The sequence below is a fragment of the Notothenia coriiceps genome, unplaced genomic scaffold (genome assembly GCF_000735185.1).
Source record: "Notothenia coriiceps isolate Sejong01 unplaced genomic scaffold, NC01 NC01_scaffold00037244, whole genome shotgun sequence".
Taxonomy (NCBI): Eukaryota; Metazoa; Chordata; class Actinopteri; order Perciformes; family Nototheniidae; genus Notothenia; species Notothenia coriiceps.
In genome coordinates, this window is record NW_011369945.1 from 4556540 (window position 1) to 4570529 (window position 13990).

Genomic DNA, 13990 nt, shown 5'->3' on the forward strand with positions numbered 1-13990 from the left:
CCCTTTGCGGGTCTGCCCTTCAGCACATTACTCCTGACAGATTCTGCCTCGCAGCCATAGTGTTCCAGCTTTGTTGTCTTGTACTGCCTTTTTATTTTTGAGCCTTTGATTGTTTGATCCCAGCAAGTTGTTGGACTTCTTCCTGCACAATCTCTTGGTTTTGTAGCTGCTGACAGCTGACCTGTATCCTGCCTGTTGACGAGGTAAATCCTGCTTTCATCCCTCTACAGCTGTCTGAGGAGTCTGCTGCGCCTCTCAAGTCAGAACTGTTGGAGAGAATAAAACATACACAGCAACTGCTTGATGTAAAATCGTACTAAATGTGATCAAACATTTGATTCCCCATCCTATTTAGTTTCAGACTAGATCAGATAATTCATATACTTTTCCAGGAACTTTATCATCTTAATATTGTTGTGTGTAAAACACAGACACATTCCCCCTGCTGCTCTAAACACTTTATGTAACATGAATGGATGGATCAAACAGAGGAGCTTTATCCAGCTTGATGTTTATAGCTTGCCATATGTTTCCAGTTTGTGCAAAACATGATGAGAGCCGTATCTGAGACCACCCTGTGTAATTACCCACTACAGGATGTGCAGTAGAGGGTATCGCAGCCCAGGGGCCAGTAATGTAATCACCTGAGTGAAGTAATCACAGTGGGCTCTTACACTCTCTAAGACTGAGAATACAATGGAAATGCATCAATTCAGAGCCCCTCTCTCTTGAAATGTACTATATTTATTGTTAAAAGTAACCTTTTGGAAATGATATTCCCATACTGCATTAACGTCACCCTCTAGTATTTTATTGCATGTGGTTTTTTGGAATTACTTACGCGATTTAATTGAAAACTAAATGCAAAACTGATCCATAATTTCCTTTTCAATTATTAATTTGTGCATGTCTTCTATGACAATAACACTAAGCTGATGGTAGAATAGATATACCATACATGTAACTTTTTGGCATCATTCCTGAATTATTAAATAAGAAATACTATTTATTTATCAATACAAGTGAGTGAGAATAAGGTAATACATGCAAGACTTGGACTGACTGTGTGCAGTGGATTGAATTCAGTCAGGCCTTGAATATTTAAAGTGTAAAATAAATGTCCTGGAAAAGGCTTTGGCCCGAGGCTGGGCTCTTGGGGGACAGTGACACATATTTAACAATGTATACTTGATTGCTCACTTAAGATGTCTGCTGTCCAAAGGGCATGGGAGAGGGAGCTTGGCAGCGACGGTCGGGAACTATTGGAAAATAATATGGTCCAACTGCAGAAGGTACACCAATAAATGTCTTCCTAATGACGACTCATCTGTATCCCTCTGTTCGAATCAGTGTGGACTGCAGCTGGCAGGGCTTACTGCAGCTAAAGAGACCTAACTGATCATTTGCTTTCTCCCCAGACTTCTGATGATTGAGTGCTGGATGGCCTCCGAGTGTACAGTATCCCTTGAGTGCACAATGGCATCAAATAATGGAGCCTAGGCAGCCACTGTGCTGGCATTTAGGGACCACCTTAAAAGGAGAGCTTTTCCCCCTCACACTCCTCCATGGCTAGGAGCCTAAATCAGAGCTAAGTTAGTGGACTGTGGACATGTGGTTGTACTTCATTCAATGATTTGTTTTAAAATATTTATTTAAAGTCTTCTGTTATTTGTATTTGCTTTGTAATTTATATTTTCCTTGTAATGCATCTTATCGCACTGTTGTTGTTGTTGTTGTTGTTGTTGTTGTTGTTGTTGTTGTTGTTTGGAAAGTCTTTTCTGTAATGAAAAACTTTTTGAAGAGAACTTAAAAAGTATTCATGTCAACATTTGGTAATCTTGAAGATCGTGATTTCTTACCTTATGATTATGACGACAAGCTCTGGTTATATAGCATTTGGTTTACGTGGTAATATAACTCAAGGAAATAGTTTAAACGTGTAAACTGAGACAGAATGTTCATTGTGACTTCCGCCGGAGAGTGTGTTTTGAGTAAGTAACCAGCGCCAGCAGGGGCCCTCCGGTCTTAAACAGGCGGTCTGCGCCTTTTAGTGACGGGGGACATTGTAACATGAGTCGGGATGAAAACTGTGCTCCGGATCCGGCAGCCAGTGCAGATGCTGTTCGCCAAAGACAGAGAGGAGGTGCATGATGGAACCCGTCCCGCTGCTGCTCGTCCTACTCTCATGTTTTCCGTGCGTCTCGGCAGTCTACACCGGGCCCCTCCAACCGGAGATCTCCAATGGCACCTTCCACCACTTCTTTGTCCCGGACGGAGATTACGAGGAGACGGTAGACCCGGAGGACTGCCAGATGCTGTTTAAATTCTCGGACGTTTATCCCTGTGGGGCCTCTGAAGAGAGGGACTCCGTGGTGAGGGACGACTTCATCATTTCCAAGCTGCAGGCGGAGGACACGGCGCGCCTGCTGGAGAGCATCGGCCGCACCGTGACGCACGACCTGGACGGAGAGGACAGCTACGGCAAGTTCCTCCAGAGGGAGATCTCTCAGATCGGCGAGGCTTTTTCAGACGTGGACAAGTCTCTGATGGAGCTGGAGGTAAAGTTTAAAGAAAGTCAGGAAACAGAGTTGAAAGATGAGCAGCAGCTGAACGGATATGTGATGAAGCAAGTGAGTGACATCCGGGGAGCTCTGAGGGAGACTACAGACATCTCCGTGGGGCTGAAAGATAAACACGAGCTGCTGTCTCTCGTCATCCGCAGCCATGGCACCAGACTGAGCCGCCTGAAGACAGAATTTCTCAATGTTGGCTCATAGTGTGCTTATTGAAAGCTTAGTGTGTGTGTTTGTGAGGGAATGTGTGGGTGTTTGAGAAACAGACCCTCCAGTTCAACAAACAACTGGAAAGTTATGTGTGGCTTATGAATAATATCTTGAATATCTCTGACCTTTGGTTACCCACTCCTTGAACATGTGACATTGAAGGAAGCTATAACACAAACATGAAGGTATTCCTCTGAGTCAGGAGGGAAATGTGAACATCAATCTGCATGGAGCCCTCTGTGCCACCTCTCGGGAAGAGTTTTTTTTCTCCAGAAGAGTATAAAGACTTCCAAGTGTCAGCATCTAAATCTATAGCAATTGTTTTGTCTGAATGGTTTAAATTATGTTGTGTATATACAATAAAATTGATACAATTTATGTTTATTATTCATACAATCTTAATTTCCCCTTTTACTTTAAAAAATGTTACTCATACTTTACTTATTTGTCCTGAGACACAAACTATACTTTACTTTTTAAAACAATCTCCACCTTTTGAAGTTTGAGGTTTACATAAACAGTAAAAAAAAACAAAAACGTTTGAAATCTGAACTTTTGATTTGTCTGTCACAGGTGTAGTTGGCACTTAAAGTGGCAGACCCGACTGTCCCGTTGAGTGGACTTGGTTAACTGACTTCTAAAGTCTATCATTGCCTCCCATTTCCATCTGGAAGTTATCTACTGGAAAATAAAGTATGTTTGTCCAAGGCGGCCACTGTCGTCATTATCTATTCCTTTCTCTTTCATGGTCTATAAAGTGTGTGGTTTATATGAAATGTCTTTGTGTTGAAATTCTGAGTGGTTTTGGATTATGTCACTGTACTAAAAATATACTTATAAATGACGAGCAGCTTGTTTAAATCTCTTACAAATTAAACCCTCTTGCTGTTCTGCTGTCAAAATACAAATTATGTTCAGAGACATTGTTTATATGGAGGAAAGTTGTTTTAAAATCTTATAGGCATTAACTCTACCCTGCAGGGTCACACAGACACATAAACCTACTCTCAGGATGTTTTCATTTGCACTGTCTTTAATTTAATATTTGAAATGCCTTTTGTAGAAATAAGTGTGCATGTTTCTGTTTTTAACTACCGTTTAAAACTCTCTTGTTCCTGTCAAAGTCTGTAACAACCACAGAGTAACTGCTATAAGCGTGCCCAATTTTACAGGTCGTGTCTGTGCAGATGTGAGGGAGCCAGATGGGCCGCCATGGGCCGCCAACTGGGTGTGATTTCCTCTGTCTGGTTTTCCTCACAGCCCAGCTTCCCCTTGGGGACCCTTTTTAAAAAACATTTCTCAGTAGCTCAGCACAGTGTTGGCCAACCCTGTCAAAAAACCCAGAGAGAAACCCTATATGGCTCCTAATTTCCAGAGGTACTGCACAGGGCTCACAAGATTTGATTGAATGATTGAAAGTTAGATATTTCCACTGAGTAAGGAAAAGGTAGAGCGTCTCACTAAACCCACACATGCTACTTAATTTGTCTTTTTTGGCTCAAACAGTTAGTTCCACCTATACAAAAATGTTTCCATTGATTTGTTTAAGGCCCCTTATGCTGAGATGGAGGAAGGTCTGAGCCTCAAGGACGCTGTAAGAAGAATTCATTCTCCTCGCTGAAAGATTCTAAGGACAAACAAAGAAAGGTCAGGAATGCAGAGTGAGGTTGACCTGAGAGCACTGATCCCTCTCTGTGCAGAAAATGAAGCCCTGAAACCACAGGCCTATACTGTGTTATTATTAGAAAGATGAGAGCTATTTGAGAGCTGCTACTAGTCCCACCATTATTATCCCTGCAATGAATACTATCGGATAATACTACTAATAGTGTAACCATCTGTCAGCTACATCTGCCACTAAATGTTTTACAGTATGCAGGAGTCCTTGTTGAAAAAAAACCTCACACTTGAATGACAATAGAATGATTTTGACAACATAATTCTAAATTAAAAGGAAATTGTTTCCACCTTTAATCTGATATCTAATCAGATTTGAGGGTAATACATTTGAAGCCATCAGCCCCTCAGTGTCTGCTAAATTGACCAAGAAAGATGAGTTCATTGCTGCAAAATATGTTCTTCTTCCTGCATCCAGCAGCATCATTTGAACTGACAATGATACATTTGTTGATAGTAAGAGTTTCCGCCTCTGAGTAACCAGAGCCTGGGATCTCGATGGCACTCAAAAACAAAACTTCATCGTGTTGAAAACTAGCTCATTTTGCAAAAATAACACCCCAGACAATGACAATGTTGTGGACAGAGATACATTTGACAGCGTTCACATTGGCTCAGATTCTCAGCCATATTTGTTTGCGCCAGACTGTATGGCTGAAGAAGTCAGAGAGAGGCTGAGGCAAGAGGATTAGCCGAACCTTCAGGCAATGGTTTCTGGTACATGTAAGAGAACTCATCTTTCTCAGTCAACACACACTAAGGATTATAATGCTTCAATTGGACATTGGAATTTGGACATCCACATAGATGGCGGATACATTTCCCTTTCAGGTTAACTTTCTGGCTTGATCAGGAGGATTTTGACTTAATCTCATGGTCCTCGTCAACCTGGTTACTACGCTTTTTTTCCCGGAGCTTTCAAAAACTCCCACTGGGCAAAAAACATTCTCTGATGAAGACCATGAAATGTGGTTAAAAGCTTTAGAAATGGTTTAGGAGTGGATCTTGAGTTAAGATAAGTCATTCTTTAACTACAATCTGGATAAAGTATACCCCTTTTACCAAAAGTAAAAGTGTGATTTATGAAGAAATACCCATCTTAAAATAATGTTATTTGGTTATATTTATCCATGTGTTCATCACATTAATGTTGCAGCCGGTAAAGGTGGAGCTTATCATAGCTTTAAATACTTTTGGTGACAATAAATTATATGACATTGTCATAAACTATGACTATATAATATAATTTATGATTTATATATATTATTATTATATATATTTGATATTGAAGTGAAGTAACTTGTAACTTATACTATCAGTTGAATGTAGTAGGGTTAAAGATACAATTGAACCTCCAAAATGTAGTGGACTAGAAGTACAAAGTACCTCAAAATGGTAGTTAAGTAAAACACCTTGTGTAAATGCACTAGGTTGCTTTCCAGCACTGCTCAGCCAGACATGCACTCATGCTCACTTTTGAAGCACTGGCCATTTAAAAAAACACATCACAGTTCAGGGTAATTATTTCCACGACATGTTTCTGCCAGCAGTAGTCACTGTGCAGAGTGAACTGTGACATATGACTGAGCTCATGAAATGTAATGCACTCTTTAAATAGCCAGGACTTTGTGTAAGTAAGAGGGCCTTAAATTACTTTTTAATACAGTGGGCACATCCAGGAGGTGCAGGTGTTCTGTGTCACTGTTACCAGACAGAGTTCAGAGCAATGCAGCAATGTAACACTGCAAAAGGACCTCTTCTTTAGTATAGGTTTAAGATGTATATGTTATTCAAAATTAAATTCTTACTTTTAAACGTATCAAATAATGTATAATACTTACAAAAGCAATGTCCAGTGGCCACTATGGTTTAATCCAACGACAGGGATGTCCTTCTAGGTTGCAGCGGAACATTATAAATCTGTAAAGACAACAAAATGGGATATTAGCAACGCAATAGTACAAAGGAGTTGCTAAGTTTGGAGGTTTTGTAAGTTTGGGTTGCTTACATTTGCACATTGAAGTGTTCAGAAGTGGTTATACAAAATAGACTCCTTGTAACACTAACAGAAACAGCTGCTGTTGATGCTTTGACTCCATTAGCAAGCCTCTCTGCTGACATACCAGTGGACTCATGTCATAATGCAAGAGAAAAGATGACCTCAAATACGTTTATATGGCGTCTGTTCAGTGTTATACAGCAAGAAAAAATTGTTTTGCAAGGCTGTTTTATTTTTCAAAAATATTTTGATGGGAGTAAGACCTCAAGAACAACAACACATTTTCCTCAAACACAGTTTGGTCTTAATGTTCATATTTTCCTTGAATAAACACAAATGCATCTGCATACAATTCAAAAAGTACATGTACATAATTGTTTTAAATGGGTACATAATGATACACAGTTGCCCTTTTGTGACGTTACACATCCATATTTTGATACAGATTTCAAAGTTGTGCTATTGATTGTCTGCCAGTGTTTATTTTTCTCTTTTTTTCTTCTCCCACTGGCAGACTTTACAGGAGGACATTTTGTATAACTATTATCCCCTTGAAGAGCAAGCAATTAACACTGAACAGTTCATTCGTAAAGAGAGGACAGGGGGAAAGCACCAGAGGAACTGAAATCGTCTTCAGCCAAATGTCTCCTCTTTTTATTTTCATGTGAGCGAGAGTCCTGTGCTTTCTCTGTGCCAAGCTGTGTGAAGGCTTTCCTGAGTCCCTGTGTGTAACTGTCTGTGGAGCAGGGCTCGTCACGGCTTCAGGATGAGACAGGTGTCTGTTAGATGTGCATCGGCCTGTCACACACATCCGTTCTCTGGCCTGGGCTTGTGCACCACTGGGGTGTGTGGAGGGTAGAGGGAAGGAGCGAGTGTGCACAGGAAGCCAGCCAGCAGCGTCAGGCCCAGTCCGCCCCAGGCACAAAACATGGACCAGCCATAACCGTGACTGATGTCCTCTGGTATTCCAAACATGTAGCGAGGATAGCGGGACAGTTCAAAGTTGATGCCAGCCACACATGTGCAGAGGGAGATAATGCAGCATGTCCCTGCCAGAGAGGAGAAGGAATACAAAGTCAGACAACCCATTTGAATTCCTCTGATGCACCACCCTCTCTTTCACAAAGACTTGACTGCCCCTCTGTGGTGATGCAGGGTAGTGTTCTCTCTTCATACCTTACCTCCCATGAGGAAGAGGAGTCCGGCCACATACTGCATCAGATCATGCTCCTTGCAGCAGCCCAGCACGCCTATGACCCATCCGAACAGGATGATGGATATGGCCATGCCTATGAAACTGGCAGTCATCCTCTGGAGGTCTGCAAAGAGAAGCGACATTGTTTGTTGGTGCCAAGTGTCTCTATTCATCAGATTAGGAAAAAATGCATAATGAGCAACTCACGGAGCGCGTGCCACTCATCCTGCCTTATTGTCTTAGTCAGAGTGATTGGCAGGTTTTTGGGCAGCGTTGAAGATGAGTAGTAGTATTTTATTCGTGTGCAGCGTGGAACCAATCCTGTGGATGTAAACAACACAAAGAGGATGTCACATAAGCACTGAGATCAGATGAAGAGGATATCACAAGGCTCTCTGCTGCCACCCCCTTCCCTAAAAAAAATAAAAACACACACAACCCCCTTCTACCACCACCCACCCATCCACCCACACAGCATTGTGGAGTAGCTTATTGTACTCATCTCTCGGGTTCTGTTACCACAGCTTGCCCATTTCGTGCTCGAAACAACACGGAACGTCGACCTGTACTGTAATACTGCGTAGGCCTCGAGGGTCTGTGCGCAGCATCAGTACCTTGGATAGCGCATTCGTGCACAAAGTGTTCACTGACAGCGCCTCGCACACAACAACACAGATGTGCAGAACAAACACAGTTCAGCAGAAAATATGCCCATTAGAAACCAAACCTTTAAAGATAAAATCCTCTATCTCCAAGTCAAATCCCCCTCGGTGGCACTTTCTCCACAGCCCGGTGATGGTGGAGTTGAACTGCCGACTGCAGAGGGACTCCATGGCCGGGGCAGGAGGCAAGAAGTGCCGCTTAGCCCGCAGCAGCGTCTCGCCGCTCCTCCACTCCACATTTCTCTCTTTTGGCAACATGCGAAGTGGAAGGTTGTTGTTGGAGATGTAAATGTAGCCGGGATCGTTTCTTTTGTTTGAGTAATTCTTGCAGCGCTCCCGGTGCCTCCTCGCATCAGTCTCGTACCAGTTGTCCGTGCTGATCGCCACTGCTATCAGTCCCAACGCGCAAAATGCCAAAAAGAGACCTGCCACGGTTAAAGTCCTCATAGCAGCCATGTTCCATCCGTATCTCGCCTCGGTACCGTGATAGATCCACGGGACAACAGGGCTCCGCTCCTGGCTGCTGCTGCTGCTGCTGCTGCTGCTGCTGCTGTCACTATACTAGTTGAGGTGGGGAGCAATTTCAGCAATACATGGAAATCTGAAATTCCGATGAATCCCTGAAGCCATCATTCCTCAAAGGTGTCAACTGATGACGAAATAAGCCACATTCCGATGCGGGGGACAAATAAATATGGGCCTCGATGAGCTATTTTGGTTGTCTCCTCTCCTCTCTGCCTCTGAACTCAGTCTAGCCTAGATACTGGTCAGTCCAATATTTTCTCCCAGTAGATGGAGCCAGAGTAAATGTTTGAAAGCACAAAAAGCCCCAGAGCTGCACTTACAGTGGAGCATGATCTGAGAGGATGGCTGAAGTTTGACACAGTCACTACAGGAAGTACCCACCCTCAGCTCAAGCTTCATATGTTGTATCAACTCGGCTGCTGTTGTCTAAAATGTTCAGTTATGAAACACTTGAAGAAAGACAAATTAAACCAAACACTGGGCCTCATTGTCCTCTGTCTGGTAAACAGGAAACAGTTTCATCACATCCAGCAGATTGCCTCTGGTAGCTTCCATCCCAACAAGGCAAAACATATCAAACAAAAGTATATAATTTTCATCATTGTTTGATTTGACATAAAGTATCATTTATTTGTAAAGCCTTAAAAAGTGGTCCTCTAGTATCTACCATTAAATACAATCATAAAGTATTACTTTTAAGATCATAATGTCTAACATCTAGCAGGAATATTACAACACAAAGAAAGGATACAGTGGCTCCGGACATTTCAGTCATGTTTCACTGGTTTCATTCTCATGGTCAATACTTCCTCAATTTAAACCATAATGTCAAACTAAAAGAGGAACAAGCTCGAATCCAAACTTTTATTTTTGGTTTCAGCTCCTATGTGCAGTAGCTCTCATGTGCTATGAGTAAACTTGGCAGGGATTTAGTTGTGATTAATATTAAGAAAAAAAGCAAATCATATTTTCTTGTACCGCAAGTGTAAGAAAGCCTGATTTGTGTTAAATTAAATAACAATTTAAATGTCTTAAGGTTTTTCTAAGGTCACATCACTGCATCCTGACAAAGGGGGAAGTTGAGGCATACAGGGCACCATTGAGTATGTGTGATAACAAGAAACGTCTATTTTAACAGTGTGACTGTTTGCACAATCATTTTTGGATAGTTTATATATGCCTATAGTTTTTTTGTACAGTTAAGTGAAAACATAATGTTTAAACTACACAATACCTGCTGCTATAACCATTTCTCTGCAATAACAAAGTGTTTTAAATAATTGAAGATCAACTGTATCCGCCTATAATCTACTCTCAAAAAAGAGGAATCATTGTGAGCCCTTGCACAAATACCTCTTTTATAATGCAGGAAATGCATGTACGTATGATTGGCTAGATGACATTCGGCCATCAGGAACTATCTGATCATATGAATTAGACAATTGGTTGATATGAACGCAGACAGTGTAGGGTCCAGCTTGTTTCTCACTTTCAGTTCCCTTTTGTCTGGTGAAACCATCGACGTCGCGTGTTTCGGTGAAGCAATAGGAAAAAGTTAACGTTCATTACAAACTTTAAGAACCAAGACTCTCATGCTGTCTTGTTTACATGATGGAGGGATATGTCATATCATCTGTAAGTGCTGCTGCTTCATTGTTAATTGGCTTGTCTTTGATCATAGTTTGTGAAATGTAGGATATTTTTCCATTTGTTCTACTGTTTTTGGGTTAACATGGCAAGTAATCAAGTAATTCAAGTGACCAAAGTGTGGCATTGAATTTAGTTGATTGATTAACATGAAGGCTTTGTTTGTGAGTTTTGCTTGTGTTAAATGCGGACGTATATATTTATTTTTGCTGTGAAAATTATAATTGTTGCTGCGAAATTATCTCCTAACAGTACTTGCCCTCATGTGGACTTATGTATTTCCCTTGGGGACCTCTGTTCGGTTTCTTTATTCTATTAATGTTCTTGTCTTTATGTTGAGATTAATAACGATCAAGCCATGTAAATTCTAGTGCATCAGCTAATTGAAATATTTTTTTCTTAATTTTGCCAGTACAAATAGACTCAAACATTTACTTTGTCTGTGACAAAATCTACTTTTTCTCCAATACAAGGTGTCAGAGGGAATCATTCCGAATGAACCAGAGAGTTATCGCCCCCCTACAGAGCTGTACCCCTACCTCACTAATGTGGGGGAGATATATGAAGGTGAGACGATTGGTTTCAACAGTAGCAAAAATCATCACACTACTGAGTGCCTTACCTTCAGTCACTTTTCAGACCACAGATGGACTTTCCACACGGAGCGTGTCCACCCGACAGACTTTGAGAATTCTCCGGTGAATCACCTCATAGAGCTTCAGTCCGTGTCTCCTCAGCAGCTGGTGCAGCCGTACCGCTTCAGCAGCGAGTCGCTGCCCCTTCACCTGGACCCGCCACTTGTTCCTCTCTCTGTGTCACCACAGGTGAGTTCATGTGTAGAAATGAGAGAGGAAACTACTGTGCAATTGACTAAATCTTTACATATGTGACTTTTGAAATGATAAGAAGAGGTTCAGCAAGTTAAAGAATGTATTCAACGTAATCTTATTATAAACAGTAGCATTCCTTTTTGCACTGAGGTAGCAATATGTCTGTCAAGTGTTCAATGAAGCCACTGATTCATTCAGTCCATAACATGTCAGAACAATTTGGAAAATGTCTAGGATTATTTTTCAAAAAGCCCAAGTTGACTCATTCAAACTGCTGGATGTATCCAGCCAACTTTCTAAACCACAATATATATGTTGACTAGGATAAAAGACACAGAGAAATCAGCAAGCATGCACAAATAAAAGCTGAAATAAGGGAATTTTTGTTTCACAGACAAAAAAAACACTCCTTTCGTAACACTTTTGCTGATACTTTACATAAAAGTGTGGAAATATATGCTCCAGAATTAATTACTAGGTAAATCAGAGAGGGTTCTTTGGACTGAATCTATTGCTGCAACCATAATAACAAAATATATTTTAGGAAAAACTCTTGAAGAAAACGACATGGATTTAGATAATACATAAAAGCACTTTTATCTTTCCAAATACAGTGCATGATTTGGACAGTCTGGAATATGTTCGCTTAAATGTCATCTACATCACATGGTTTTACAGACTATTGAATTCTATTTTGGCAGACTTACTTCCTCTTTTGTACAATGGGGTAAAATGTCAGACGTTGGGCGATTGCAAAACAAAATAAATGTGCAGCTCTATCAGTCCTCTGTGTAAACTTCAAACATGCTTTACATTTCTCCCAAAGATCCCATATTACACCCCATCCATGTGCTACCAGTACCAGGCATCTGCCTCTCCTGGACGTTACTACTCAGAAGAGGAACAGAGAGGAGTCAGCCCTCCGTTCGAAGTATCAGAAGGAGAGGATGAACGAGAAGAACACAAACACTCCTTCAGGAGGGACACTAGTGAGTATTTCCAAGGCTTATGACATCAAGTCCTAATGTCCTGAAATCTCACGTACACATAAAACCTGGGGAATCTGATGACTGCCGGACAAAATTGTGTAAACAACTTTTATATTTCCCAACACAGGCAACAAGAAGAAAATCCGCTTGTACCAGTTCCTCCTGGACCTGCTAAGAAAAGGTGACATGAGTGACAGTATCTGGTGGGTGGACCAGGACAAGGGCATCTTTCAGTTCTCCACAAAACACAAAGAAGTCCTGGCCAGCCACTGGGGTACTCAGAAAGGAAATCGCAAAAAAATGACCTATCAAAAAATGGCTCGAGCTCTGAGGAACTATGGTAAATCTGGAGAGATTAAGAAAGTAAAGAAGAAGCTAACCTACCAGTTCAGTGAGGATGTGTTGAGGAACCTCTATTTACGTCAGTATCCTCACTGATCAGGGAACAAAGGCTGTCTGTCATCGCGATGAAATCTCTGAACTAGCCATGATTGCTTTTTGTTTTCAAATTTAACTTTGTTTTACTGCCAAGTTTTCTTGCCTATTTATTTTGGATGTTAGTGTATATCCTCTTTGGCAAAGCTTTTTAAGACTGTGGACCTCCAATCAGAGGAAGTTTGAAAAATAGGCCCTCTTAGTTTACTTGGATTTGCTCGATTCCTGGAGGCTAATGGGAGCATTAATATGTTATTGGATCCGATAGAGACTCAACCATTCAGCCAAGACCGCATTATATTGTTGTTTGACATAACAACAGACTAGATCAAATATGTAAAAAAAAGGTTTGTCTTAAACTACCCCCAAAGTATCTTTACTATCTCTTTAACCATATTATACACATTTAGGCTATTCTATGAGATATTTTTTTGCTATGCAATTTAATATGTGTTCACTTCTACTCACTAAGTCCGACCTCAAACTGTTTGAAGCCCCACTGGAAGCCCTTCTCAAACTTTACAAAAAACCTCTGCTCCACAGCATTCACCTCCATAAACGTCCATATTAAAGACTCAGAGTTGGGCCGTGTAAATTATTTTGTTAAAAGAGAATTCAACTTTGTGGACAGCTAAAAAAAACACAAATATTGCAAATGTTTTTTAAGATATGTTGTTATAAATGTGTGTAAATAAATACTATTTTGTATTCTTATTCTGTCAAATTACTCAACTGAATCTGGGTTAAAACCGTGGGTCAGACCAGCACACGTCCTAGCTACAAGTCCTTATCATACATCCATGGTCCTAGCCCTCAGTAGATGTGTTTATGTTTTAGAGTTGCAACAGTTGTGTCACTTATCAATTAGTCCATTGATAGAAAAATAATCGACAATAATCAAATTAGTTGTTCAAGTAATTTTTCATGCAAAAGAAAGATTTAGCCTGATAGGAAACATGGGTACAAATTAATATCTTGTTGTTTTTAAGTCTTGTTAAAATTGGAGAGCAACATACAGATGCAATCATGTAGAATATACAGTAGGCTACACTTATGTTGATATACTATTAATGAGTCATGATGATAAGACAAACAGACAGTGGCGACTGGCCATTAGGGGCAGGCACAGCCCCACCTAGTGTCAGCAGAAAGTAATTCAAATAATAATTCCAAATAAATGCAAATAAATGCAAAAACAATACATCCTAAAATATATTTTAAGATCAAGTGTAATGATCTGATTCCTCT

At 40.7% G+C, this 13990-nt stretch overlaps 3 protein-coding genes across 3 annotated transcripts; 2 read left to right on the forward strand and 1 right to left on the reverse strand.

The window, feature by feature from the left end:
* The first annotated feature begins 2009 nt into the window (after positions 1 to 2009).
* Positions 2010 to 3494, forward strand: fibina (fin bud initiation factor a). Its single transcript, XM_010793324.1, has one exon. It carries the CDS (start codon positions 2148 to 2150, stop codon positions 2775 to 2777), a length of 630 nt encoding a protein of 209 aa, XP_010791626.1. The 5' UTR covers positions 2010 to 2147; the 3' UTR covers positions 2778 to 3494.
* A 3286-nt stretch (positions 3495 to 6780) lies between these two features.
* On the reverse strand, positions 6781 to 9158 carry tmem276a (transmembrane protein 276a). Its single transcript, XM_010793326.1, has 4 exons — positions 8382 to 9158; positions 7862 to 7975; positions 7641 to 7778; positions 6781 to 7508 (listed from the first exon to the last, which is right to left on the reverse strand). Exons 1-4 carry the CDS (start codon positions 8770 to 8772, stop codon positions 7261 to 7263), a joined length of 891 nt encoding a protein of 296 aa, XP_010791628.1. The 5' UTR covers positions 8773 to 9158; the 3' UTR covers positions 6781 to 7260.
* A 1130-nt stretch (positions 9159 to 10288) lies between these two features.
* On the forward strand, positions 10289 to 13419 carry spi1a (Spi-1 proto-oncogene a). Its single transcript, XM_010793325.1, has 5 exons — positions 10289 to 10476; positions 10962 to 11055; positions 11128 to 11312; positions 12145 to 12307; positions 12435 to 13419. Exons 1-5 carry the CDS (start codon positions 10450 to 10452, stop codon positions 12743 to 12745), a joined length of 780 nt encoding a protein of 259 aa, XP_010791627.1. The 5' UTR covers positions 10289 to 10449; the 3' UTR covers positions 12746 to 13419.
* The last annotated feature ends 571 nt before the right edge of the window (positions 13420 to 13990 follow it).

Excerpts from the sequence above, each read along its gene's own strand:
- fibina (XM_010793324.1), top strand. The coding sequence starts at position 2,148 with ATGATGGAACCCGTCCCGCTGCTGCTCGTCCTACTCTCATGTTTTCCG.
- spi1a (XM_010793325.1), top strand. The coding sequence starts at position 10,450 with ATGATGGAGGGATATGTCATATCATCT. Across the intron at positions 11,056-11,127 it reads TGTGGGGGAGATATATGAAG|ACCACAGATGGACTTTCCAC; the intron begins GTGAGACGATTG and ends GTCACTTTTCAG. Across the intron at positions 12,308-12,434 it reads CTCCTTCAGGAGGGACACTA|GCAACAAGAAGAAAATCCGC; the intron begins GTGAGTATTTCC and ends TTCCCAACACAG.
- tmem276a (XM_010793326.1), bottom strand. The coding sequence starts at position 8,772 with ATGGCTGCTATGAGGACTTTAACCGTGGCAGGTCTCTTTTTGGCATTT. Across the intron at positions 7,976-8,381 it reads AGAGGATTTTATCTTTAAAG|GATTGGTTCCACGCTGCACA; the intron begins GTTTGGTTTCTA and ends TTACATCCACAG. Across the intron at positions 7,509-7,640 it reads ACTCCTCTTCCTCATGGGAG|GGACATGCTGCATTATCTCC; the intron begins GTAAGGTATGAA and ends CCTCTCTGGCAG.